The sequence below is a fragment of the Perca fluviatilis genome, chromosome 21, assembly GCF_010015445.1.
Source record: "Perca fluviatilis chromosome 21, GENO_Pfluv_1.0, whole genome shotgun sequence".
In the NCBI taxonomy this organism is placed as follows: domain Eukaryota; kingdom Metazoa; phylum Chordata; class Actinopteri; order Perciformes; family Percidae; genus Perca; species Perca fluviatilis.
In genome coordinates, this window is record NC_053132.1 from 23,239,006 (window position 1) to 23,264,989 (window position 25,984).

Genomic DNA, 25,984 nt, shown 5'->3' on the forward strand with positions numbered 1-25,984 from the left:
GAAAGTTCGTCTAGATATAAAATAGGAGGGGTAAGGAGTGTAGAGGAATTTTGGTTGAACGAGAAATCCGGAGAGCAAAGTATCTATTAAACCCCCTCGAGCCATGGCAACTGCAGAGCCTGGCGCACAATCTATCAGTCAGATACCACAGTGGATGGATCCAAGACTGTGACCTGTGGCCCAATCAGCTAGAACCAATTTCATGGTTCAACCCAGCGAATAGGGCGCTGAACCATGGGGGAGGTGTGGCATTAGCACTTAAGCAATGATTTCCCCAGTCATGTGACTGGGTACCAGTGCAGGCATTACCTGATGGCACCGTAGTGCGTCAGGCGCATAGCACTACAAAAAGTGGTACATACAGGGAAGTAGTACACTGCTGTTTTAGCATGAAGTCAGACCAGACTAGGCTAGCGTCAGAATTCTACGACGCAGAGGATGAAGTTTACGTTTACAGAATACTCTGTAATAGTGTAGCATTAGATAGACACCCTTACAGGGTGATTAACCCTGTTTGGCACAAGGTTATTCCAGTACCCGATGCAGGCTGGGGTAAGTGCTCTGGCCAGAATGCTGAGGGAGTACCGGAGGTACGAATGGGTGGTGTGCTGTTCTGAAAGTGAGAAGGGAATGATAGAGCGAGCCCTGGTGAGCCCGGGCCCTATCTGCCCAGATCCTTTCGTCAGACATGAGCCCCGGTCGTACAGTCCGGCAAAGTCAGTGACTGTGTACATTCCAGGGAGTTCCAGAGACGCAGGCGGGGACAGCCCAAGCCAGCGGACTGGAGCCCCAGGACAACAGCATGGTGGTTCAGACAGATTGAGTCAGAACAGCCAAAGTTACCCCAGAGGGGCCGTAGAGCTATCTGGGGGTTCCTAGGCTTCAGGAAGCCAAGGGAGGGAGATACTCAGCGAAACCGGAGATGGGGAAGCTGGGCACAGGGCTGTAGTGCACATGCTGAGGGGGCCAGAGGGGTGCCCTCAGAATAGTGGCACATACGTGCATGCCTGAGAATGCCTCAAATCACATATGAGGAGGGAGCCTCTACCGGACTATGAACAACAGCTAGTAGTCTGGACAGGCAGGGAGTACCCCACAGAGATACAGGCTAGACCGGCATGTAAGAAAGGAAACTTTCATGCGCTGGATTGTCTGACCTCTGCACAGGGGATAGGCTATAGAGATGCATATGACCCGTATGACAGGTGTATATATGTAAAAGTACCCCTAGAGAGAGGTCGGGAAGTGGGAGTCAGGACTGAATGCAGAGGTTTTAAAAAAAATAAAAAAAAAAAAAAACTGACGCGGGCAGTACCAGTTTCTACTTCTCCCACAACAGGACCTAGGGGCATATTGTTTACATCTGGAAAGCAACCGAGGGGTCTTCAGACAATGATACCCCCTGGAAGGCACCAGATGAGGAAATCAGTTACCATTGTTGACCCACCAATACCCAAACGGGCTCCCAGGGGCAGATTGGGGAGATCAGTTAAGCCGTTACCAGATAGACCGTACAACCCCGACCAATATCCGTGTAGTGCACCTACATACCAGACTGATTCAGGTCTGTACAATCCCAGGCTCTTGGGGCAGGGAGAGTACGACTCGGGCTGGGAAGAGGAGCCTATATTGGAGGGAACGGGTTGGTACCCAGTCTCGCTGGGAGAAAAAAGATGCGTAGAGAAGTCTATGACAGGCCCTGAAGTCCTGGCAATGCCAAGAAACGGGGGACCCTGGAAAAGCTCATATCTTAAACAAGGATATGATTTTTACCAGGAAGGCTGTATTCATAGAGATAGATCTGTAGAAAGGCAGCATAGGGATGTGCCTGCCAGTAGATCCGGGGGAAGAGCCGGAGGAGGTGGAGGAGGAGGTGACCCAGATCCAGATCCCCTAAGGGGCTCAGGAGGATGGGAACCCCCGAAACCGCCCCGAAGGAATGGTACCCACAGGTTGAATGGACAGGGATCTCCTGAGGAAAATCAGGAGGATGTGGAGACTTTCAGGGACTTTCATGACTAGGCCGGAAGGACAAGTGGTGGCTGGCCTACAGCTTCCTCGGGGTCTGGACACAGACGTACGGGAAGCCAGTGGGATAGCCTGCTGTCTGACGGCCTCATGGAGCCTGAAGAAGGCCCAGTATTTCCGCTGGGACAGATTAGTCTGCTAACTATAATACCCAGTCAAAAAGATGGGCAGAGCGATACGTAGTACTTAGAACGGTGTAGGAAAAGTGGGTTTACAGCAGGAGTGGCATATATGAATGAGTCAGGGGAAACTGGTAGATTATAAGCCAAAACAAGTTACCGACTCCTCTCCTGTTTGTCAGGACGGGGACGAGGTCTAGATATACTCGGATTACACAAGGACTGAAGCAGGCGTTAAATCAAGCTTCAGGGTACGGGGGTAAGGCAAGGCAGCTTTATTTATATAGCATATTCCAGTAACAGGGCAATCCAAAGTGCTTTACATGAAATGTGAAATAGCAGTTAAAACAGTCAAACATATAAAAGCAGATAAAATAAATTATGTAAAGAAAAAACATCAAAAAAATAGGTCCTCAGTCCTGAAAAAGAACTGAGAGTTGCAGCGGATCTCGGTAAACCTTGCTAAATCCGGGACAGTTCACAGTCTGTCCCTTGATAAGTTCACAGAAATATCTGTCTGGTAGTTCAATTTCAGCTACCTAACGATCTAGTAGTACTGAAAGGTTATAAATACCCAGTACATATTTCTTAACTGCAGCTTAGAAAGAGACACACCCAAGATGGTTACGATTCGTCCCAGATACCGATTTCTGCTGTCCGTCGACTTTAGAGGAGTCCAATATGTGGGTAAAAATGATGATGAACGATCCAATGACATTTTGAAATGGGAAAATTATATACCTGGACATTGTGTCCACTGTGGGATCCAGTGCTATGAAATAGTCTGGCAAGGCCTTAGAGCAACCAGGCCCACAGCAAGGAAACCGGTAGTGGCCAAAACAGGGATTGAATGCAGTGGTAATGCTATGTTTACTTTCTGCAGCCAATGTGTTGATATTGTGGCTGCCAGGAACTGGAATCACTTATCAAGCTATCAAAATAAAAGGTTTTTGTCTGTGTTTACGGACTCTATGGTGTCTTTACCTACCAACATAAAAAGGGCTGCAGAGGTGACAGTAACTACTGTTGCGAGCTCAGTTGGCTCTGTTATGGGATGGGTGGGTAATGCATTATGGGGATGTTTATATGCTCTTGTGGCTTTGCTGTCTTGTATGGCTGTTGGGTTTGCGAGCTGGAAACTAACATGGCTATTGATTCAGCGAAAATGCAAGAGCAGAAAATATAAGGCTCTTGATCAAGCCGTTTAAAGATAAGATACAGAGGAGGGCACCTGACCTTGAAGAATAGAAACTCTGATGGGCCAGGGCCTTACCACCGGAAGAGGAGGTGGAGCTGATAACCACACATAGGACAATAGCTTACACACATCAAGCAATCATCTTTACTTGCTCCCCAAATTGTGAGGAGACTAGAGCGTGTAACTGCACCTTGACAAATGTATTACTCAAAAGCAATGGAGAACGAAGCAAACCAGATCAACTCTTTTGCAGAGTTGGATGAAAGTTTGAACATGCTTAATGGGGTAAGATTTTATTATTTACCTATTGAAGTATCTTGTAATGTCAATAGGGTATATTGTATAGGTTACATATAGCAAGATGTACCATTACTTATAAAACATTGTAGGCCTTAGAATGCTTTTGCCTGCCCATGAATTATGACTACCTGGCACTTGTTGTGTTCAGGCCATGCAGTAATTATCTGTGGGTTTATGTCATAAATGTAGTAAAGATAGAAATAGGAAAGTGGCAGGCTTATTAAAGCATCTTAGGTTATTTTCACCCATGTATAATTGGGGAGGTTTATTACAAAGTTATACCAGGTCCAATATAGGTGGATTCTGGCCATAAATAACCTCCATAAAAACCTGGCTGAGATGCTGGGCCCCTCTAAGATAAGAAAGAGGAGGGGTAGGAGGTCTTCTGTAGATAGACATTAGGAATAGAAGAAGGGTTTATTTTTGTGAACACAGTAAAAATCATGCCCTCTTCTGTTCTACCAGTTTACTCTGGATGAAGGAGAAGGGTGGATAGTGTTCAATACCCGGACTGGAGAAGTAGCCTCAGCAAAAGATATGACAATTACCAGCCACGGGATGTTTACCTGTCAAATGTTCCTCCAGCCAAGGGTGGAGGGCTAGAGGCGAGTGACGGTGGAGATGGATGCTCGGGTGAATCATTCCTCCAAACTCTTAATAGTCTTGGCATCGGGGATGGAGAGGATGGAGAGTACCAGCTCCTCAGCCTTGGCAGGATCAGCTTCGGCATCGAGGTGCCCTTCTCCGATCCTACCAGTGAGGACTTCCCCTCACACATCCGAGAGAGATCCATCCCCATTGCTGACTTCGGAGAGGCCCTCTCCGATCCTGCTGGTGAGGACTCCCTCTCACACACCCGAGAGGAGTCCATCCCCCCCACTGACCTCGGAGAGATCTTCTCCTCAGCCATTGACGATATACACTCCCAATCCATTGATACCCTGGTTACCGTCCCCATGGTGGTGGCAGACTCCAGAACAGAGAGAGATAACAAAGATGCTGGCGAAGGGCGGGCCGGAGCCGTATGTCGTGTTCGACCCCTATCCGTGTCAGTCTTCAACCCGGGAGATGACACAAGCGGGTGGAACAGAAACAACGCTGGAGGTGAACCCAGCAGATGCAAAGAACCGGAGGAAGAACAAGAAGAAGGACAAGAAGGAGAGGCATCTTGGAGCGGCTGGTGAGCTACTGCAACCCGGGCCCGGCAGAACGGGCCAGGAATCCACTCAGGAGGCGGCCACGAGCAGTCAGCAAGCCGGGACCCCGGTAGCAGGTGGGCAAGATCCAGACCAGTGCTCCCCCTCCTCCTCGCTGTTCCCCTCACCACTGCCTGCTGTTCCCGCAAGCTCTGAGACTCGCCCGCATGTCAGAAAACACAAGAAGAAGAGAAAAAGTACTCAAACTCAAACCCCCTCTAATTTCCCTGCCAAAATGTCTAGAGGAACTCAGACTGAACCAGAGGGACCTGTAGGAAATCCTGTTCCTACACCGGTCCCAAACTCCGAGGTATCAATGGATGCCCCCGTCCCGATGGACACCCCTGTCCCTGTGCCAATCCCTGACTCTCAGGCAACAGAGGAGTCAGCCTTCAAGATCTACCAGTTTGGTCAGGTGGGGGACAGACACAAGAAAACTAGGGTTCACCCGCGTGCAACTGGTGACCCGGCCATGTGGAAATATTTCACACACGTGAAACTGGGACAGTTCTGCCACAATTGGACGATAGAACCTTCCACAGAAAATATGGATTACTTTATCAAGAATTCTACTCATCTGAAGACGGTGACCTCTGATTTCCCAGATGGAGACGGAGAGTGCATTCCTGTCGATAAACACTGGCATGTGTTTACCGCAACCAGCAACAGGTTCCTGATCCTGACGAACCGTGATCAGGACCCCTTGGTCATCATTCTGGACTATAATAAACTTTGAACACTGATAGTTTTCGTGTTTTCATGGGAGGATGTTGTCCGCGAGGCCAGATGAAAACTCAAAAACAAAGAAATAGCAGAATCCATGTCATTTCTTGCTTTACAACATATATAGCGTTGTCAGTATTAACAAGATAACCATATAATCACTTAGATAGATGTGTTTTGAAAAGCAAACTATATCATTGCTTAGTGTGTGTGTTGAAACCCCCAAAAAAAATATATCTTGCTTATATATTAAATCTGTCTTTTGCTTACATACTGATCTGTTTTAGCATTTTAGGACAGAAAGAGCTTTCTTTAAGAAACTGTAAGGTGTAGGAAAGTACCTAGACAGATAAGAAGGGCACAGGCAGAGCTGCGGCCTTGATGGGTGCATGCAGCTGTGTGTGTGCGTCTTGAAGGCACATGTGGTACACACAGCACACGAGCTGTAGAGTTCATGAAGTTCATTACTGTAACGTTATTTGTGAAGTGTTTCCTACATTACCTTACAAGGATAGGGAAGTACATATAGTACGTCCCTTTTGATAATTTTGGGAGGAGTAAAATGTTTTTTGTGTATAAATATGAGTGTTTTTGCCGAGTAGCGGCCCCTTTCGGGTGAGCCCCTCTTTTGGGTGCCTTTTGGCCCCTTTTACCCTTTTGGGCTCTTTTACCGAGTGCTTTACGTGGCATCGGGATACCATGAAGCCTTCTCCATCTACCCTTGCACTTTCTGTGTTTTGGGGAAGATTCATTATCACTCTCCCAGCTGGAGAGGGGTTCCCTTGCTTCGCTGAGTGTAAGGGAGGGAAAAAAGAAAAAAGACTATCTCTGAGAAGCGGCCCCGAATACCTCTGTTATACAGAGGCCAAAAGTGTTCTTCTCTCTTAGTTTTTACCCAGACGCTATTTTCGGCCGTTGTGGGGAAGATTTATTTACCCTCTTCGACATCGAAGAAGGAGATTACCTGCTCGTTTATGAGTGAGGGAGAGACAGGGCCAGGAGGAAAAGAGAAGCAGCTTTAAATACCTCTGTTAGAGCGGAGGCTTTATCTTTATTTGTATTTTTAGTTTTATGTTGTAAAGGACCACTTGCTTTTAATTTCTGCTTTTGTCACAAAATAATAAAAATCACCTGAGTCTGATTTTAGACTAGGGGACCCAATCTTTGCCAGTTCTTTATTTTCTCTGGGATCGTACCGCCCGCTGTCAAGCAGGTGGGGTTTCCCCCCTTACGGGGGTTAGTGACTCCTCTTTAACCGCCCGTGGAGAGTTGCCTCCCGGCGGGGATCGACTTGGACACGCAGACCTCCTGTTATCTCCTAGTGGGAGTGCATTTCCCTATCCGCGCGGCCTGGTCAGAGCCTCTGAGCATCCCCCTCTCTCAGTCGGGCGACCAAGAAGGGCAAGGCGGGCGTCCTTGAGAAGGAAGGGACCTCCGGTGACCCTGGGAGGACGGCTAACCGTGAGTACTAAAGAAAAATCATTGGTTTTAAAGATCCCCTCGGGCAGTGCTTGTCATATACAGGGGGATAAGAGCCCGTGTTTTTGGGGACGTCTGGTGTAGTGTGTATCTAACCTCTTGTCTCGCCTTCGGGTTCCCTGATCCGGGCGAGGGCTTCTCCTTAGACGGAGGGCGTGTGTGTCTCTATAAACTAAAATTAATCAGGGAAGCGTCAAAAGCAACTCCTTTTTAGTATAGGTCAAAACATCCGCCCCGCTGACGGGCAACTGGCGTTCGTCCGTACGGCAAAAGAGGGCACTAGTAGGGCCGGGGGTTTGCTGAGGGGAAGGCAATAAAAAGGGGTTGGCTCGGCCACAGCGAGCGACGCGATGCCTCAGCGAACTGCCACACCGGTCAACAGTGGTCCCACAGCCGTATGTTCCCACAGCCCAATGGTCCCACAGCCCTATCTTCCCACAGCCCAATGGTCCCACAGCCCAATGGTCCCACAGCCCTATGTTCCCACAGCCCAATGGTCCCACAGCCCTATGTTCTCAAAGCCCAGTGGTCCCACAGCCTTATGTTCCCACAGCCCACCAATGGTCCCACAGCCCTATGTTCCCACATTTCAAAAAAAAATGTTCACTGAAAATTAGGCCCTATGTTCCCACTGCCCTATGTTCCCACAATTCTAAGATCTTTTTTCAAAATTAGGCCCTATTTCCTTTTTCATAAATTTGTTTCAGATTATATCCCCCTTTCTCCCAATTTGGTAGCCAATCACACCCAACCTATTATCCAGTAGCAATGGACTACAGATGGAATCTAACCCTAACCCTAAAAAATCTTAGAAATGTGGGAACATAGGGCCTAATTTTCAGTGAAAAAAGAATTCTTAGAAATATAGGACCATAGGCCTGTGGGACCATAGGGCTGTGGGAACATAGGGCTGTGGGAACATAGGGCTGACCCCCTGAACTCCACTCCCCTGCTTTAAAGCACCGTGTTTTATGACAAATCTATCCAGCCCGACCTCCTCACTACATAGACCTGAGCCCTCTTATACAGCAGCAATCAACGTGGTGCACACAGTAATACATTTGTGCAATACACACAAATTACAGTGCATTACTTTTCATAGCTACAGTTTACAGCATGGACAAGTGGTTCATGAGAACAGCCTGTTCTAAGACTCTAATGGCTGTACCTTTTTGTCAAGTGAGAGTTAATCTGACCCATGCTCTGCCTGAGCACCACTTCCAGTAAGCTATGTATCTAATAAGGAAGAATAAAAGAAACCGTGACAATAAGAAGGCCAGACACTGAAGGTGAAGTGTTGTTGGTAGAAATGAGAGATTTGGTGACTGGTGCAGACAGAAAGCAGTTCAAAACAAAGGCAGCTCAGACCGTATACGTAGACGGATACCTTTCTGAAACAGTTAAATCTGATTAAAACAAATTCACTTCCTTTCTTTTCTGTAATGACAGCTGCTCTATTCATGCGGCACTTCTATTACCTTGAGTCAGTTTGTGCTTTTGGCAATTTACCCCACAACATCTGTTTTTCATTCAGGTTTGGCCAAGGATAAGCAAAGTCTGTTTCACTCAAATCTGCTGACTCCCAAAAATCCCAAAGGTTATCTCTGGATGTGACACAACGTAGTAGTAGCTCCAAGAAGTCTAGACTGAGCTTGCACAAAATGTTCCTTACTAATGCTGCCACATGTCGCTCATTATCCTCTCAGACTTTGACCTTTTGATGGATTGATGGATGGTGTTCCTTTTCGTCCCCTTTTTTTCTTCGCTGAGAAGCCGAGTCAGCCTTCTGAATTTGAATCCAAATTGTTCCAAAGGCTCACACATGTTTTCTCACTAACCAGTGTAATTTTCCACCCACAAAGGTTTATAAAGTATATCAGGGTGCAATTTTCCAGGGGGTGTGCCTTTCTGGTCTATATATCCCTGCCTCTGCTGAATTGTTATTATACTGCGAGCCGGCTACAGGCACTGCCGGATGACGGCCCTTTCAGTGTGGAGTTTAGCCAGAAAAAGTGAGCGTCATGCGGTGATGACAGTTAAAGGTCCCATGACATGGTGCTCTTTGGATGCTTTTATATAGACCTTAGTGGTCCCCTAATACTGTATCTGAAGTCTCTTTTATATAGACCTTAGTGGTCCCCTAATACTGTATCTGAAGTCTCTTTTATATAGACCTTAGGGGTCCCCTGAGCAGTCGCCCACTCATAGTCTAATAAGCACGGTGTCTGTCCCCCGGCTCAGATCGGTTAAATCAAAGGTAAACAAAAGATGCGCTATACTTAACAACCTAATTGGAATTAAAACGACTGCAATAGAACAAAATAGGAAAATTAGATGTGGACTATTAAATATTAGATCTCTGTCTTCTAAAGCAGTATTGGTAAACGAGTTGATATCAGATAATAAAATTGATTTATTTTGTCTTACTGAAACCTGGCTGGGACACGCACGATTAGTCTAAATGAAGCCACTCCTCCCAGCCATATTAATACTCAAATTCCTAGAGGCTCAGGCCGAGGAGGGGGAGTTGCAGCCATCTTTGATGCAAGCCTGTTAATTACTCCTAAACCTAAATTACATTATAACTCATTTGAAAGTCTTGTTCTTAATCTTCAACATCCAAAATGGAAAACATTACAGCCAATTATATTCGTTGTTATTTACAGGGCTCCAGGTCCGTATTCTGAATTTTTATCTGAATTCTCAGAGTTTTTATCATGTTTAGTCCTTAAATCAGACCAAGTACTTCTTGTAGGTGATTTTAATATCCATGTGGACATTGACAATGACAGCCTTAGTAACTGCTTTCAACTCATTACTGGATTCAATCGGTTTCAGTCAGAGTGTGCACAGCGACGCGCACTGTTTTAACCACCCCCTCGATCTTGTGCTGGCATATGGTATTGAAATTGAGGATTTAATAATATTTTCGCAGAATTCGGTATTATCAGATCATTCTTTAATCACTTTCGAATTCTTACTACCTGATTATATTAAATTAGATAAAAGCTCCTACACCAGATGCTTATCTGACAGTGCTATAGCTAAATTTAAAGAAGATATTCCAACAGCATTCGACTCTATGTCATGCCTTAACATAACAGAGGACCTGTATGTTAACCTCAGTCCCTCTCAAATTGATGCATTTGTAGACGGCGATTTACTCCGCCTACGGACGACCTTAGACTCCGTCGCTTCCCTGAAAAAGAAGATGATGAAGCAAAGGAAACTAGCACCTTGGTATAACTCCCAAACTCGAGAATTAAAAACAAATCTCGCAAAACCTCGAATGTAAGTGGCGTTCCACCAAGGTGGAAGAATCTCGTTTGGATTGGCAAGAAAGTCTCAAAACCTATAGGAAGGCCCTAAGAAAGGCCAGATCAGACTATTACTCATCACTAATAGAAGAAAACAAGAACAACCCAAGGTTTTCTTTTCAGCACTGTCGCCAGGCTGACAGATAGCCACAGCTCTACTGAGCCATCTATTCCTCTAGCTCTGAGTAGTGATGACTTCATGAGCTTCTTCAATGATAAAATTACAACAATTAGAGATAAAATTCATCACCTTTTACACTCAACTTCTAACGGTTCACCTTTAAAGCGCACATTGCGTGTAGAAATAAAGACTAGTCTCGACATATACTTAGACTGCTTTTATCCTATAGACCTTCAACAATTATTGTTAAAGATATCCTCAGCTAAGCCATCTACCTGTCTCTTGGACCCCATCTCAACGAGACTACTCAAAGAAGCATTACCTGTGGTTAACACTTCATTACTAGATATGATCAATATGTCTCTATTAACAGGTTATGTACCACAGTCATTTAAAGTAGCTGTGATAAAACCTCTTCTGAAAAAACCCACCCTGGATCCTGAGGTCTTAGCAAACTATAGACCTATATCTAACCTTCCCTTTCTATCCAAGATCCTTGAGAAGGTGGTTGCTAATCAGTTATGTGATTTTCTACATAGCAATAGTTTATTTGATGACTTTCAATCAAGATTTAGAAAGAATCATAGCACAGAGACGGCACTGGTGAAAATTACTAACGACCTTTTAACTGCTGCAGACAAAGGTCTTGTCTCCATTCTTGTTTTACTAGATCTTAGTGCTGCATTTGACACTATTGACCATTCAATCCTGTTACAGAGATTGGAACACTTGGTTGGCATTAAAGGAATTGCTCTGAGTTGGTTTAGGTCCTATTTCTCTGATCGATCTCAATTTGTGAATGTTAATGATAAATCCTCCAAGTACGCTAAAGTTAGCCATGGGGTTCCTCAAGGCTCAGTGCTTGGACCAATTCTATTCTCCTTATATATGCTTCCTCTAGGCAATATTATTAGAAAACACTCAATTAACTTTCACTGTTATGCGGATGACACCCAATTATACTTGTCAATCAAACCAGACGAAACCAGTCAGCTAGCTAAATTTCAAGCGTGCATTAAGGATATAAAATCCTGGATGACCTATAATTTTCTGATGTTAAACCCTAACAAAACTGAAGTTATTGTGCTGGGCCCTAAACACCTCCGAACTTCATTATCTAGAGATATAGCTACTCTGGATGGTGTTGCCCTGGCCTCCAGCACCACTGTTAGAAATTTAGGAGTTATCTTTGATCAGGATATATCCTTTAATGCCAATCTAAAACAAACCTCAAGAACAGCCTTTTTTCATCTTCGTAACATTGCCAAAATTAGGAATATCCTGTCCAAAACAAAAGACACTGGAAAAAACTAGTCCATGCATTTGTTACTTCCAGGCTGGACTATTGTAATTCCCTACTGTCAGGTTGCTCAAATAAGTCTCTTAAGACTCTCCAACTGATCCAGAATGCTGCGCGTGTTCTCACAAGAACTAAGAAAAGAGATCATATTTCTCCTGTATTAGCTTCTCTGCATTGGCTTCCTGTTGAATCCAGGATTGAGTTTAAAGTCCTTCTCTTGACCTACAAAGCTCTAAATGGTCTAGCACCATCATATCTAGAAGAGCTCCTAATACCCTATTGTCCCACTAGAGCACTGCGCCCCCAGAATGCAGAGTTACTGGTGGTACCTAGAGTCTCTAAAAGTAGAATGGGAGCTAGAGCCTTCAGTTATCAGGCTCCTCTCCTATGGAACCAGCTCCCGATCTGGGTTCGGGGGGCAGAAACTGTCACCTCATTCAAGAATGAACTTAAAACTCTCCTATTTGATAAAGCTTATAGTTAGGGAGTGAGGAGTTGCAGTGTTCACCTAACTGGCCCAACTGCTTCTTTACATATTTGTTAGATTAATAATACATAACAAAGTAGAGGGAGGCAGGCCAGCCAAGCCAGATCCGGCAGGGGAGAGTTCTAAGCCCGAAAAAGCTACCTCTCCTTATGACCTGTCTCTCTTAGTTACCTGTTATGGTTACGCTGTTATAGTTCTAGACTGCCGGGGGACTTCCTTCCTTTGACACACTGAGCTGCTCTCTCCTCTCCCTTTCTATTACTGTTACTATTACTATTACTATTTGTGTGCAGCCCATCCCAGAAATGCTTGTTACTAATCCTAGCTTCGGGGAGTTTACTCCCGGAGTCCTTATGCTTTTTTCCCCCAGCGTATTTCCTTGGAGAACGTTGGCACCAAGATCCTGGTTGCAGCTGTCGCCGTGGTCCTGCTGCACTCCCTGCTGAGCTCAGCGATGCCCTGCAATGTCATGCTGCGTCCTGCTGAACCCTGCAGCTTCACGCTATATCCAGTCACTGTTCCATTATTAATGTGACTACTATCGCCACTGTTCATCACACCCCCAACCGGCTCGTCAGACACCGCCTACCAAGAGCCTGGGTCTGTCCGAGGTTTCTTCCCAAGAGGGAGTTTTTCCTCGCCACTGTCGCACTGCTTGCTCTTGAGGGAATTACTGGAATTGTTGGAATTGTTGGGGCTTTGTAAATTATAGAGTGTGGTCTAGACCTACTCTATCTGTAAAGTGTCTCGAGATAACTTATGTTATGATTAGTTACTATAAATAAAATTGAATTGAATTGAATTAATACTGTATCTGAAGTCTCTTTTATATAGACCCTAGTGGTCCCCTAATACTGTATCTGAAGTCTCTTTTATATAGACCCTAGTGGTCCCCTAATACTGAATCTGAAGTCTCTTTTATATAGACCCTAGTGGTCCCCTAATACCTTGCTCCTTATGACCTCATAAGGAGAAGATTCCAGATCGGCCCATCTGAGCTTTCATTTTCTCAAAGGCAGAGCAGGATACCCATTTCTAGCCACTGGGGGACCATAGGCAGGCTGGGGGAACGCATATTAATGTTAAAAAACCTCATTAAGTGACATTTTCATGCCATGGGACCTTTAAGTCTAGGCACCAAAACGACTAGTTAAGTTTAGAAAAAAAGATCTTGTTTAAAACACTCCCGTGAAACGAAGTTTTCGCCGCAAAGTGAACTCCGCTCTCCGTCTTGAAAGCGCTGTGTTTAATGTTGACACCACGTTGTGCTATTTCATTTTGACATTATTTTCCATTTGATATTTAAGTTCATAAATAAGTGTCTTTGGCATGGCTGGCCGAGCGGCACTACATCCATGGTATTGAAAGGGAGATTTAATTCTTGCACGTTTTGTTTTGCTGTGCATGATCAAAAAACATCCCCCCCTCCTCACAAGTCACACCCTGAAGTATATGATCGGTAATTTGTGGTGGTTGTTACTTTACAATACATGACATGACTAACCCTAACTCTAACCCTCTGCAAATATCACATTGACTGACCTGACTGTATGTTTGTTTTTGTTTTTATTTAATTGTAGTCCCATCTGTTTAGTACTATAAGCTGTTGTGTTGAGTGAGGCTGCTCCTTTAGCTATTCAGGCTGTTCTGGAACCATTCATAAATATAGCTATGGAAAGTAAAGCACTGTAATTCATATGTATTGCAGATATTTTTTGTTGTATGCACCACATTGACTGCTGCTGCTGTAAGAGCGCTCTGGACGGCGAAGGGAGCAGTAGTCCAGTCATTTTATGAAAAAAGGTAGGCCAAATTGCAACAGAAGCAAATTCAACTGATTTTGTATCCTCAATATGTCCTGAGTAAGGAAAAAAAAGCCCTGAAGAATCCCATTAGGGGAAAGTTTCAAAAAGACCCCAATATAGCCTATTCATACGCCTATTCATTCTTGTGAATAGGGTAAAAATGTTAACCTTCAGATATCACCATGAAAATTACTGAGTTGATTACTTACTGTACATCAAGACAAACAAAAAATGTATTACAAGTTTTCTGAAATTGTTTAACATGGGCAAACAGTGCATAATCTAATTACTGTGAAGACTGTGCTAATTTGCATAAATACCACAACAGATCTAAACATTGGGTATAGCCAGGTGAAAATGTCTTGTTGAATCTTGTTGACATATAAAAGGTTTAAATAGGTTTACCCCTATTTTGGCTTAAAATGACTGGACTACAGGGGGTGGATGGCTGGGTCATAAAACAGGGCTTTCAAGCCGGGGAGTGGAGTCCATGTCCCGGGGGAAAACGTCCCCGACATCTCCTTCCAGGCAGTGCTGGGACCGTTGACTTCAAGGCACCTAACCCTAACCTTAACCATAACCATAACCATAACATTGCCTGATCCTAGTTCTGCCTGGAAGGAGACATTGGGGCTTTAAACACCGATAAACGGGAAACCGGGAAAACACAATACTTCCACCCAGGAAACGTGGGTTAGGGTTAGTAGAGTGTTTTAACCCAAACAACAATCTTATTTCTAATCTTAACTAATCGTTTTGGTGCCTAAACTTAACTGTCGTCGCCGCATGCCGCTTACTTTACTTACGCTAAACTTAACCGTAGCGGCCGCTGAAACGGCCGGCAGCTCCCGGTGCTCTGAACCTGGCTTCCAGTGAACTTTTGTCGGCTAAATTTTACTTTAAACACCGCTAAACTCAGCTTTCATGTGCCTGGTCGTCACATCAATCCAGCAGTGTTCGGTAATGCTTGTGTACAGTAACATGCATGTTGCTCCTTGTGCTCCTGTGTGATTACACTGTCTGATTGTGCTACATTCTGCATGTGGCTCTCATAATAAGTCCCACGCTATGCAAGAGCACAATTGTGGCTCTGTACAGCTCCTTTTCCCCACAGAAAAGGTCCCCCCCCAGTCAACGGGGACATCTGCCACTCCTTTGCCAAGCACACAACACACATATTCACTAAACCACTACTGACGCAGGTATGTAGCATACGTTTTGCTTTCAGCAGTCATATGTTTCCAACCTAGTTTGACGAGGAGGAGAAGCACAATTGTAGCATTTCAAATAGTTTGCGTAATGTCTCTGCATAATCGGAACAAAGTGTTTGTTTGTATGTGGATGTCACAGGTTGCCTTGGCTAGACAGATTTAGGACGAAGGAGGATCTTCTTCTGTCTGTGTGTGTGTGCTTGTGCGTGTGCGTGTGCATGCGTGCGTTTGTGTGTGTCCATGTAGGTTTATGCCCATTTCGTTCTCGGGCCCATGGCAGCCAGTGAGAGATTTTTGTAATGTGTGCTAGAAAAAAGAGGAGGGAGGTAGCAGGAGGAAGAGACATGCTTTAGTGAAGTCACTGGCTGGAAAGTGCCAGTGTTTGAATGTGCGAGAGAAAAAGCCAGTGACTGAATATTCAGCGAAAGTCATTAGGTGAGTAACTGAATCAATGAGTGAGTGAGAGCCTAAGTCACTGAGAGTAAAACGTCAGCTAGTTAGCAGGGGAAATCAAAGCATGATAGCAAGGGAAAAGCCTAGTTAATGTGTTTATTTTCGTACGCGATTGTGTATCTAAAGCCCTATTCGCACGGGACTAGTATTACCAGGGGACCTCATGTGATTTTGACAATCCAACACCACCCCCCCCCACCCAAATGTCTGTGTTTCATACAACGCATTCACACGTGATAAGCAAAGTCTGTATTTTGCTCGAATTTTCTGACATTATTCCTCAAATATGGTGTCAAGGCTTTCCTTTTATAATTGCCAATGCAGCCAATAAAACCTTGAATTACAGAAATGCCGACACAGGACTAATATAATCACATGACCTCTGTGGACACCTGTGATCCTAGTCCCAGTCCTAGTCTACCAGGTCAGTAATTTGTCAAGTAAAAATTCCACTCAAATTACCCACCAGGCAGTGCTGTATTTTGCCAAACACAGAGGTTGTGTGGTAATAATAGTACCGTGCGAATTGCCATTTCACTGTGATTCAGGGGTGTATTGGCTGCGTTGGCAATTATAAATTAAAGTTTACGGAAAGAGGATACGGTCAGTACATTTGAGTGAAATACAGACTTTGCTTATCCCGTGTGAATGCAAAGGGAGTTAGGGTTAGGGTAGTCTATATCCTTGACGTTCCACTTCCAGGATTGCTCCGGTACCGCAGGAAATACCGCCGGATGCATGTATTTTTCCGTTTCCTTCCACTTTCTTTGTGTTGGAATTTTAAATTCAGTTGATTTATTAGGACTATGGTTAACTGCTCCTCAGATCTCTGCATGATAAATTGAGCCAACTAGATAGACTATTTCTCCAAGGTGAGTTTTCTCTTGCACGATTATTTTGCAGCGGCTCCGTGCGGAGCTTAGCGCTGCCCATGACGATTGCGATTGGTTTAAAGAAATGGCAATAAACCAGAGCATGTTTTTTTCCCATCCCAGAATGCTGTGTGGACTAGCCAGACCCTCCTCCGCTCCGCAGCGTGTGCATGGTCTGACAAAGCGAGACTAGGGTTAGGGTAACCCTAACTCTGGTGATACTAGTCCCGTGCAAATAGGGCTAAAGATGGTTCTAACTCCTTCACCAAAGACCGGCCAACTGAACATTCTCTCTCTGCATTCCCTCTGTGACTCATTCTCTTTCTCAGATTGGCAGCCAAAATGAAAGGCCTCTTTGCAACCAGGCCTCGCGTTGACAGACTCATAAAATGACTATGATCAAATTAGGAAACCATGTTAATCTCCTTTCCTGGGCAGACTGAAGAGAGCCACCCACAGAGAGGTGACGCACGTCTGCTGCAAGTTGAAGCACTTTTCTCCTCTCACATTCATTCTTAAAGGGAGAATACATTTGATGGTGTGTAACTGTAAGGTTCAATGAACAAGTGTCTATGTTAAATGTCCAGACTTTTTTTTAACAAGGACTGCACTCCAAAATCTAGCTGAATCATGCTTTGTTAAATATGTAGAAGAGCGCTTAGAGCTGGGCGATATGAAGACCATCAAATATCACGATATTTCTGACCAAATATCTCAATATCGTTATTGTGACGATATTGTAGAGCTGACAATTGGTGCTTTCACAATGAGATTTTTGATAAATAATCATCAGTATAGTGAATATAATGACTGAGTGGGTAAAGGCAAATAATAGAACAGCTACAACGGTCTGGTAAGTTCAGAAAATGACTGAAATGAAGCCTGTTAAACCAGAAAAAGGCAACACTTGTGCCATATCATAATATTACGATATCCAAAATGTAAGACGATATCTAGTCTCATATATCAGTACCGATATAATATTGATATATTGCTCAGCCCTAAGACTGCTACATTGACTTTCTGTCCAGTTTGATGGAAAGGGGCATTTCAGCTTTGGCCTATGACTGACGCACGCAGTCCTTTATTTTTTTCCTTTCTGTTAATGATCTCACACGAGCCGGGATGTGTGCAGAAGTCCCGTCTTTGTCGTTTCCCATCAGTCTGCTGCAGCAAACACGTGACAGTCATCAGCTGTATCGATCCACAGTGGCGGGGAAACTCTTTGTTTACATGCAGAGCTCAATCGCCGCTCGCCTCATTAACACTGTAATGGCGGGGGAGGGAGGGAGGGGGGTCAGGATGGAGGAGAGAGTTTATGGAGGAGGGAAAGATGGAAAAAGGTTGGGGGGGATGGGCGGTGGGGGGAGCAGAAATGGAGAGAAGTGAAATTGTGTGATTGAAGTGGGACTTTTAACAAGAGTTCATTGTATTTCTCTACTGGGGAGTTTTGCCGACCCAAAGATTGGCTTTTTAAAACAAACTTCATTTATTGCAACTTTTAAAAAAAACACAGGTCGGCCAAACCGGTTCGAAGCTAGCTCCCTTTGCGGCCTTGGCTGTATGCTGCACAGGTCTCCTCCCTTCGTTGCCTCGAGTCTCCAACTATTGGCATAAAAGCTAGTCTCGCATTGCCAGACCTTCCTCCACAGCGCTGCGGAGGAGGGTCTGGCTAGTCTATATAGCATTCCGGGATGGTAGAAAAACGTGCTATGGTTTATCGGCCTGTATTTAAACCAGTCACAATCGTCATGGGCTGTGCTAAGCGCCGCACGGATCCACGGTGGCTCTGCAAAATAGCCTCGGGAAGGAACTTGTTTTGGTGGAACGTGTACGTTCAAAAGTAGTTTTAGTCGTGCAACAGAAAACTCCGATTGGACAGATAGTTTAGCTAGCTGTCTGGATTTATCCTGCAGAGATCTGAGGAGCAGTTAACCATAGTCCTCAGAAATCCACCGGAGTTTTAACGCCAACACAAAGAAAGCGGAAGGTAACGGACATCCGCCGGAATGAAGTTTCGAAATTTCCGGTGGCAACGGATCAATCCCGGAAGTGGAAGGTCGTGCATATAGACTACATAAAAGGTAAAAACAACTCAGCAGTCATAAATCTATGATACACAACATAGGGTTGAGCCAAACTAAATCTGTTTCTCTGATGATTTTGGTGTTAACAACTACAAGTAGTGGCTCCCTCCTCACGTGTAGTACTCAGCTTATGATTCAAAGACTTAACTGAAGGAGGGATGACACGCAAGTTCACCCCTGCGCTTCCCCACAAAGCATCTATCCCCTGTCCCGCAGCAGACCATGGGTGCAGCGTGCCATGTGTTGCGTGTGCTTGGCTCCATCCCCTTCCATCTGTCACTCTCACAGCTCCCGCAGGATGTCAGCCGGACCCTCGACTCATCCGCCTGCTCACAACTAGGCCCTAGGCCAGCATCGTGCCATCGGCTTTTCGAAGGCTTTGTCCTCTGCATCCTCGGCCGTCACGCCCTAACCGCCGTCAGTGAGCCCTGTTCCCTGCTTTGCCGTCCGCGGCCACGCTCCCCTTTAGGCCTGCCGCTCCTCTCCAGCTCCTCCCCACTGGCCGGCGTCCTCCTTGGCCCAAGTCTCTGTTCTCCACCGTTTCTTCCCTGTCCACACCTGCCTTCTCCTTCTACTTTATCAGGAAGAGACAAGACAGACACACCCCCACAGCGCCCCAGTGCACCAATTGTGGCGCACAGCAGCAACGTTCCCACCATGTCTAATGTTAAAAGCGGTATACCTTTCCCAAATGGCCTTCCAAAAAAGCTTAAGGTGTGTTCAGACCAAACTGTATGAATGCATTTCGAAACTAGGGAACATCCGCCCTCATGTTAGTTATGTTACGACGTTGGTGCTAACTTGGTTCGTAGTGAAGTACAACCGATAGCTAGAATCAAGTAACAAATACATATTTTCGGAACTTACCATGTAGTCCTATGGCTTCGCTCTCTTTTCTCCAAGCCCTCTCCTTTTTAGTTCTGTCCCTGTACAGTAGTGATGTTGAGTTGTAGTGCGTCCTCCATTTCTGATTCTCTGTGACGTCAGGAGACTCTCAAAGCTGATACGTTTTTGTGACACAGCGTCACGCAAATTATTCGCTTAAGTTGAAACATTTCAACTCGCGTGGATGCGTATTTGTGGCGCCAGGTGTGAATTTGCATCTATTTGTGTGTTTGCATTGACTTTGTTTAATCGCGAAAGCAAAAAAATCGCTTAGCGTTTGGTCTGAACACACCTTTAGAAAGGGACAAGATGCAAAGAATCTTACAAATGGGGATAATGGCATACACCTTTGGAAAATCCTCTCTCTATGGTGTTGGACTTGATTATATACACAAAAGGTAATATCAAACCCTAGACAATTGCTGCGCACAGTGATGCTTGTATATTATATATATACAAGCTTTATTTACACTTTATTTACCTATTGCTCCTACATGAACAGTGTAGGTTGGGCCGTTCTGTACTGTCTGTTTTTATTACTGTCCTTTTAATTATGTCTTTAAATGTTGTTTTCATGTACTTTTTTATGCAAATGACTGTTTTGTTGTCTTTAATTGTCCTGTTGACGCGTTTGCCAATGCACCTGTCACTGTGACATCAATGTGTATATGCTCTTTATTTCTATGGCTTTATTTCATGGTAAGAGGGGTTTTGTTTAAAAGAAATTAAACACTAAATAAAATAATATGTTTTATTGTCACTTCCTGTTTTGTTTTTTTAACCAATAGGCTTGCACATGGGTGGAGAGCCATCCTTTCACTCAAGTCATTAGCACCACAGTACTGGTGTGTAAGTTATTGCAAACATGACCCTGATGAAAACATATGTAAGTATTTTATTTTTTTATTTTTGCCTTGCATTGTTTTTTAAGGAGACATGCATTTTTACCTTTTTTGACGGAGTCCAGTTTCCCACCCATGCAACGAGCCCTTCACAAAATGGACTAAATAAAAATGAATAAAGGAATAAATTAAGCCGTGACACCATCACTGCAGCAGCAGGTAGCGACTTAATAAAGCTATCTCTGTTTTTGTTTACTTGCCAACAGGAAAGAGGTGTGTGCAGCACATGCATCCACCAAAACAACATCAGTTACTACACATCATAAGTTTGATTTGCATAACCCAATGACGCTCTTCTGCCTGGATTACAGGAAGCCCCCGAATACGTTTACACTATAAGTGCATCTTGTTGGCAAATATTACGTCGGCAAATATTACTGTAAGTTACAGTCACTGGTATGTAGGGATCGATGTGTTCTCTACGTGAGTTAATTTGCGTAAATTACAGCGGGGGGGTGACAACACAATCATTGGACAAGTCGCACAGTACCAAATAGTGATGAGTTTTAGGATTACACATCATCATACATCATCCGTGCTAATTCAGTTGAGCTGACGACAGTGGTAGCGGGGCTGTCCGACACATAAACAAGAGGATGATCTTTATTGTGTCGTTTGATATATTTGCTGCGCTTATCAATTTCCTGCCCTGCATGATTTGATTCAATATTGAGATGTATTGCAGTGCTGTGACGCTGTTCAATGAACTGCCCGACAGAGAGAAGCTCAACAAGCCAAAGCTCATTATGGCACTGGGAAAAGAGAACAGAAATAAGATGTAGCTCAGCTCCGATCAGTTTTCAGAACTGGTTGCAGATGGAAGGAGAGATGGATGATTGAATGGGTTGATGAATGGATGCGTGGATGGATCATGGGTAGCAGGGTAAATTGAGGGATGGATGGACTGGTAGCTAATGATGCTAAATATGGCTCAAATGACAGCCTTCCTTTTAACTACATAGTTGCTTCTGTGCAGAAACCTAGTTATATCATTTTGGAGGCAAAATTGCTCTGCGGGCGGAAATAATCTTAATGTCCAACCTAGGGCAGAGCCAAAGACTCACAATTTAATTTTGTATATGACACTGAAGCCTATATATTACACCTATTATGACTTTTGAACAGATGAGTTCCAATCAATCCACTGATGCTGTATAATGATGAGAGTCATCTTATTCTGGCATTGATTTGGCAGTGTATAGTGATTTTTGGCTGCTTGAAGGAAGTGGGACAAGCTGTAAACACAACATTGACTTATTATCACAGTAACATGTTGTACATTCAGCAGACATGGTCTTTCTGTTTACCTGAGGAATGTAAGTCAAATAGTAACTCTCCTTTTAGCTCTGTTTTGGTCTCCACCAACTCCCAAGTGAAACATCTGGCTCTTTAGCTGCTAAATGATCCACTGTTGCTGTATACCAGCTAATCGCTTAGTTTGTCTGTTTGGTGCAGCAGATAGCATAAAGTTGTTTCGCAGCTGCTTGCAAGTTTAATGAGCATAACAAAAGTTTTAGGCCATAAAAACAAAACAGTGAGCTCCATATGTGTGGGGAATGGCAGAGAAGGGTGATCATTTGCTGTGGGTTTGTCACTAGTGTGACCCCTTTCACTTTAGAAATAGTTATTTAATCCATTGTTAAAATAAAAATATTGATTAGTGCAGCTTTAAATTGCATTCCTGGTTTGAATTCCTGATTTGGGAAATAGCTGCAGTGACCAGAAAAAAGAAGACTATGGTAAATCTGCAGTTTGTGAGAAGAGCTGGGCAGCTACAATGTCTTACTGAGTTTAACTGTATAGGAATGAACATCAGATGTTAAGAAACTTCAAAGCCAGTATTCCAAGTATCGATCTAGCCATTTTATACTCAAGATCCAAGCATTAACGGGGACAAGAACGGGACATGAACCCCGGTCTTTTGGGTGAAAGTCCTGTGTTTGTTTGACCCATCCATCACCACCCCAACCAACCTCCTTTTCGCGGACTAGCAAATACTAGACTTACATTCATCAGGGGGCCAGAGACACGGCTCCAAATCATTGCTAATGTTGCTCCATGTCTGCTGCATGTGTAAGTATGTGTTTACCATATCAACTTTAAAAGGCCAATGTTGTGTTCTCCTGCCCACCAAGTGGCCAAAAAAGCATTTCAATATAAAAAAAAGTCTGTTTCCATAGCCAGCTTTTTTCTTCAACTTGTGTTCAGGCCAAAGATGTCTAAGTGGAAGATTACATCGATAACCTCCGAACATTCTCCTGTCTGCTCATTGTACTGGCAGTACGGCAGCTTTGTTCTTTGTTTGTCTCTTGAATTTCATGAACTTGCTGACCATCTGCAGTACGTAAGACAGACCGACTAAGGCAGGCAAGCAGCCAGTAAACTCAGAGTACAGGTGAGGACAATGCATGTGCTTAAAGTCCTCCCACACACACACACACACACACACACACACACGGTATAAGCACAGTTTCATTTTGATATCAGTTAGGGGGCTGTTGATCAATAATGACACTATTCTACTTTTTTAGAAAATTTGCTTCACTGTGTGTTTGGAATCTTTTAATGTCACGTTAATTGTAGAAAACAGGAAGAGTGTCCTCTTCGCCGACATAGTGACTTAGTCTAATGAACTGAAATGACCAGCAATCCAAAGCAGTTTAATATGAACTCAATCAATGCCTTAACTCATTTGCAGCAGTAGCATACAGTATGTATCAACTGATCATGATATGTTAAGATCAAGTGTTCCAGTCCAAGTGGCCCTAGGTATATATAGCAGTGGTTCCTGGTTAGCTTGTGGCCCTTTAGGGTGAAGCAGTGTTTTCTCACCAATCCTCTTCACAGTTCGCATTACGATTGAAAGTTGCAATCGGTTCACAATAAAACAGCATTGATTTGAGAGAAGTCATACAAGTGATCCAAGTCCAATATTTGATAAAGGCTAGTTAGTGCCAGTTGGCCTAAAATCAATAAACTACATTGGATTTGGCCACCCTTCCTAGAACCGCCACCGGCACTGTACGAGTGTTGTGATTGACTCCAATTCATCCGTCTCGTGTGTTCATGAGAGCCGGTGTGGTTTTGAATAACGTCAGGCTTGTTTTTCATCTGTCTCTGATGATTCAAAGCTTTCGCTAGATTGTGAGAGAGAGATTGTGGGAAAAGCAAACCCTGCTCTGCCTGGGTCGGACTGTAAACAGGAGAGAAAGCTGGAGGAAATGATGTCGGCGAGCTGCTGTTTTGATAGACAGTGTTTACCCGTGAGGAACACCACGTGTGTGTGCATGTGTGTGTGTGTGTTTGTGTGTATGTGTGCGTGTGTGTTGAATGTGTGTACGTGGCTATTTGGCTGTGCGTGTAATGTGGGTTTGTGTTTTTAAAATGTTTTTGTACTCTATGAGAACCTACTGGCACTAATGCTTTAAGAATAGAAAGAGTGTGGTCATGGTGAATCTTTTGCACCAACCTTGAATACAATTTGTGCAATATTTTTATTTTTTATTTATTTTTATAATTTTATATTTGCTGAATTCCCATGGGAAATGAACACTACCATGCAATAAACACTTACTTACTGCATAAAGAGAGATAATCACTGAGTGTGAAAAAATGCAGACCATAAATTGCATCAAAAACTTTTGATTTCATGATGAAAAAGCATCTTGATGATAAACCTGCCGATTTGTGTAGCGCTCAACCGTGTTTACTGCAGAGAAAGGTGCACTCGAGAGATGAACAGTCTTTCATTTGCCTCTGCTTGTTTGGTCCTCCTTATTTCTATTTAATAATATACCAAAAGTGTGTGCAATTACATTTTAGGATGGTCCTTTGTGTGTTTGTGTGTGTGTGTGTGTGTGTGTGTGTGTGTGTGTGTGTGTGTGTGTGTGTGTGTGTGTGTGCGGGCGGGCGTGTGTTTGCCTGTGTGAATGAAAACACAACACACATGGTCTTCCTGTCTAATCCACGGAAAAGTAAACAGTCAGCTGTGTGTGTGTGTGTGTGTGTGTGTTTAACTGTATGTGGAAATGGGTGTGTTTATGTATCCTGCTAACTGAACAGACATTGTGTAACTGACAAATATTGTGTGTGTGTGTGTGTGTGTGTGTGTATGTGTGGTATGTGTCTTTGTGCAGGCACTTGTGTGCAGGTCCACCTTCATTGTTTTTGGTGGACAAATAGACACATAAAGGAGTAGAATGTCTTCTTTTTCTTCTTCTTCTTCTTCTTTCTGGGTCTGATGTCAGGAGCGATGTCTACCATCATCCATCCCTAGAATACGGTAAAGACGATGCAATTTAGAATGACCCAGCCTCTCTGCAAACCATTCTCTTTCTCTAAGAAGGAATGGAGGGAGTCACTGCTGCTGGGAGGATACAACAATGACTTCCTTTGTCAACTGTCATATAACATACATGACATCCTCATAGGGATGAAGAGACTGAGGGAAGAGACAACAATACTGACACCAAACAGATACTTCAATGAATGCCAGTGTCATTGTTCCACTAAGGTGTTTGAACGGATTAAACAAACTAGACACAAACGCGTTAATCATTGAGCGTCAAAGGATGCTGCTTGGACAGAGCCAGGCTAGCTGTTTCCTCGTTTCCATTCTTCATGCTAAGCTAAGTAAACAGGCAGCTGGCTGTATAGCTACATATTTACCGTACAGACATGGAAAGCAGTATTCATCTTTTCATCTACCTCCTGGAAAGAAGGCGATTAAAGTGTGTTTTCCAAAATGTCGAACTGTTTCTTTAGGTATTATATGAAATAAGAGCCTAGGTTTGAATTGCGTATCGGCAGTTGCTCAGTTAGCACGACAGCATGTTAGCGATACGTTCTGAGGGAAATTAGCAGATTTAGAAGAGAGGATGGCGACAATTTTCCCAACCAGATGTCTGAAATGTCTCAAATGTTGAGTTTTCCACAATGCTATTATTAAAAAAAGAAAGAGATATTTTCAATTTTACCTTCTTTTATTCACCCAGAACGTGCTTTAGAAAAAATATCCGGATCCGCAGTACCTTGAATCAGTTATGGCAAAATCACAATAAAATGTATACGATAAAAGTGTAGTAGTGTAAAAAGGTGTGCACTTTACACCTCCAGTGTTTTTTGTGTGGCTTTTCTAGTCGTGTTTTTGTACCCTGACGAATGTATGTCCAATATTCACTCTTCTTGTAGCTCAGTTTTTGGTCTCCACCATTGCCTAAGTCAAATATGCTCTGCTAAACGCTTCATTTTGTCTCTTTGTCTTGTCTTTCTGCCAGAGCAGGGAGGCTACTTTTTAGAGCTTTTTATGGGAGGCTAAACCTGACTTTTTTTGCTATCACACTTGCATTTAATTCTGTTCAGGTATATATTCCTTTTGTTATTTTCCTCTGGAGGGGTGGGGGGCAGGAGCTTAAGCAGCAGGATAAAGAGAGGAAGAAGAACAAATGAAGGAACAAGAATGAAAGGGAAGCTGGAGGAAAGCGTCTTAATTACAGCCATAA

The 25,984-nt window shown here is 43.9% G+C and overlaps 1 protein-coding gene across 2 annotated transcripts; it reads left to right on the forward strand.

Annotated features, from left to right (window-relative positions):
• Nucleotides 1-2,597: 2,597 nt before the first annotated feature.
• On the forward strand, nucleotides 2,598-5,782 carry LOC120550585 (flocculation protein FLO11-like). 2 transcript variants are annotated; one of them, XM_039787182.1, is made up of 2 exons: nucleotides 2,598-3,630; nucleotides 4,111-5,782. In XM_039787182.1, exon 2 carries the CDS (start codon nucleotides 4,267-4,269, stop codon nucleotides 5,575-5,577), a length of 1,311 nt encoding a protein of 436 aa, XP_039643116.1. In that variant the 5' UTR covers nucleotides 2,598-3,630; nucleotides 4,111-4,266; the 3' UTR covers nucleotides 5,578-5,782. The 2 variants fall into 2 exon arrangements, with proteins under 2 accessions (XP_039643116.1, XP_039643117.1); XM_039787183.1 differs by having other exon boundaries at nucleotides 4,231-5,782.
• Nucleotides 5,783-25,984: the final 20,202 nt, after the last annotated feature.

Bases quoted from the DNA above. Each gene is read 5' to 3' on its own strand.
- LOC120550585 (XM_039787182.1), top strand. From the start codon at position 4,267: ATGGATGCTCGGGTGAATCATTCCTCCAAACTCTTAATAGTCTTGGCA.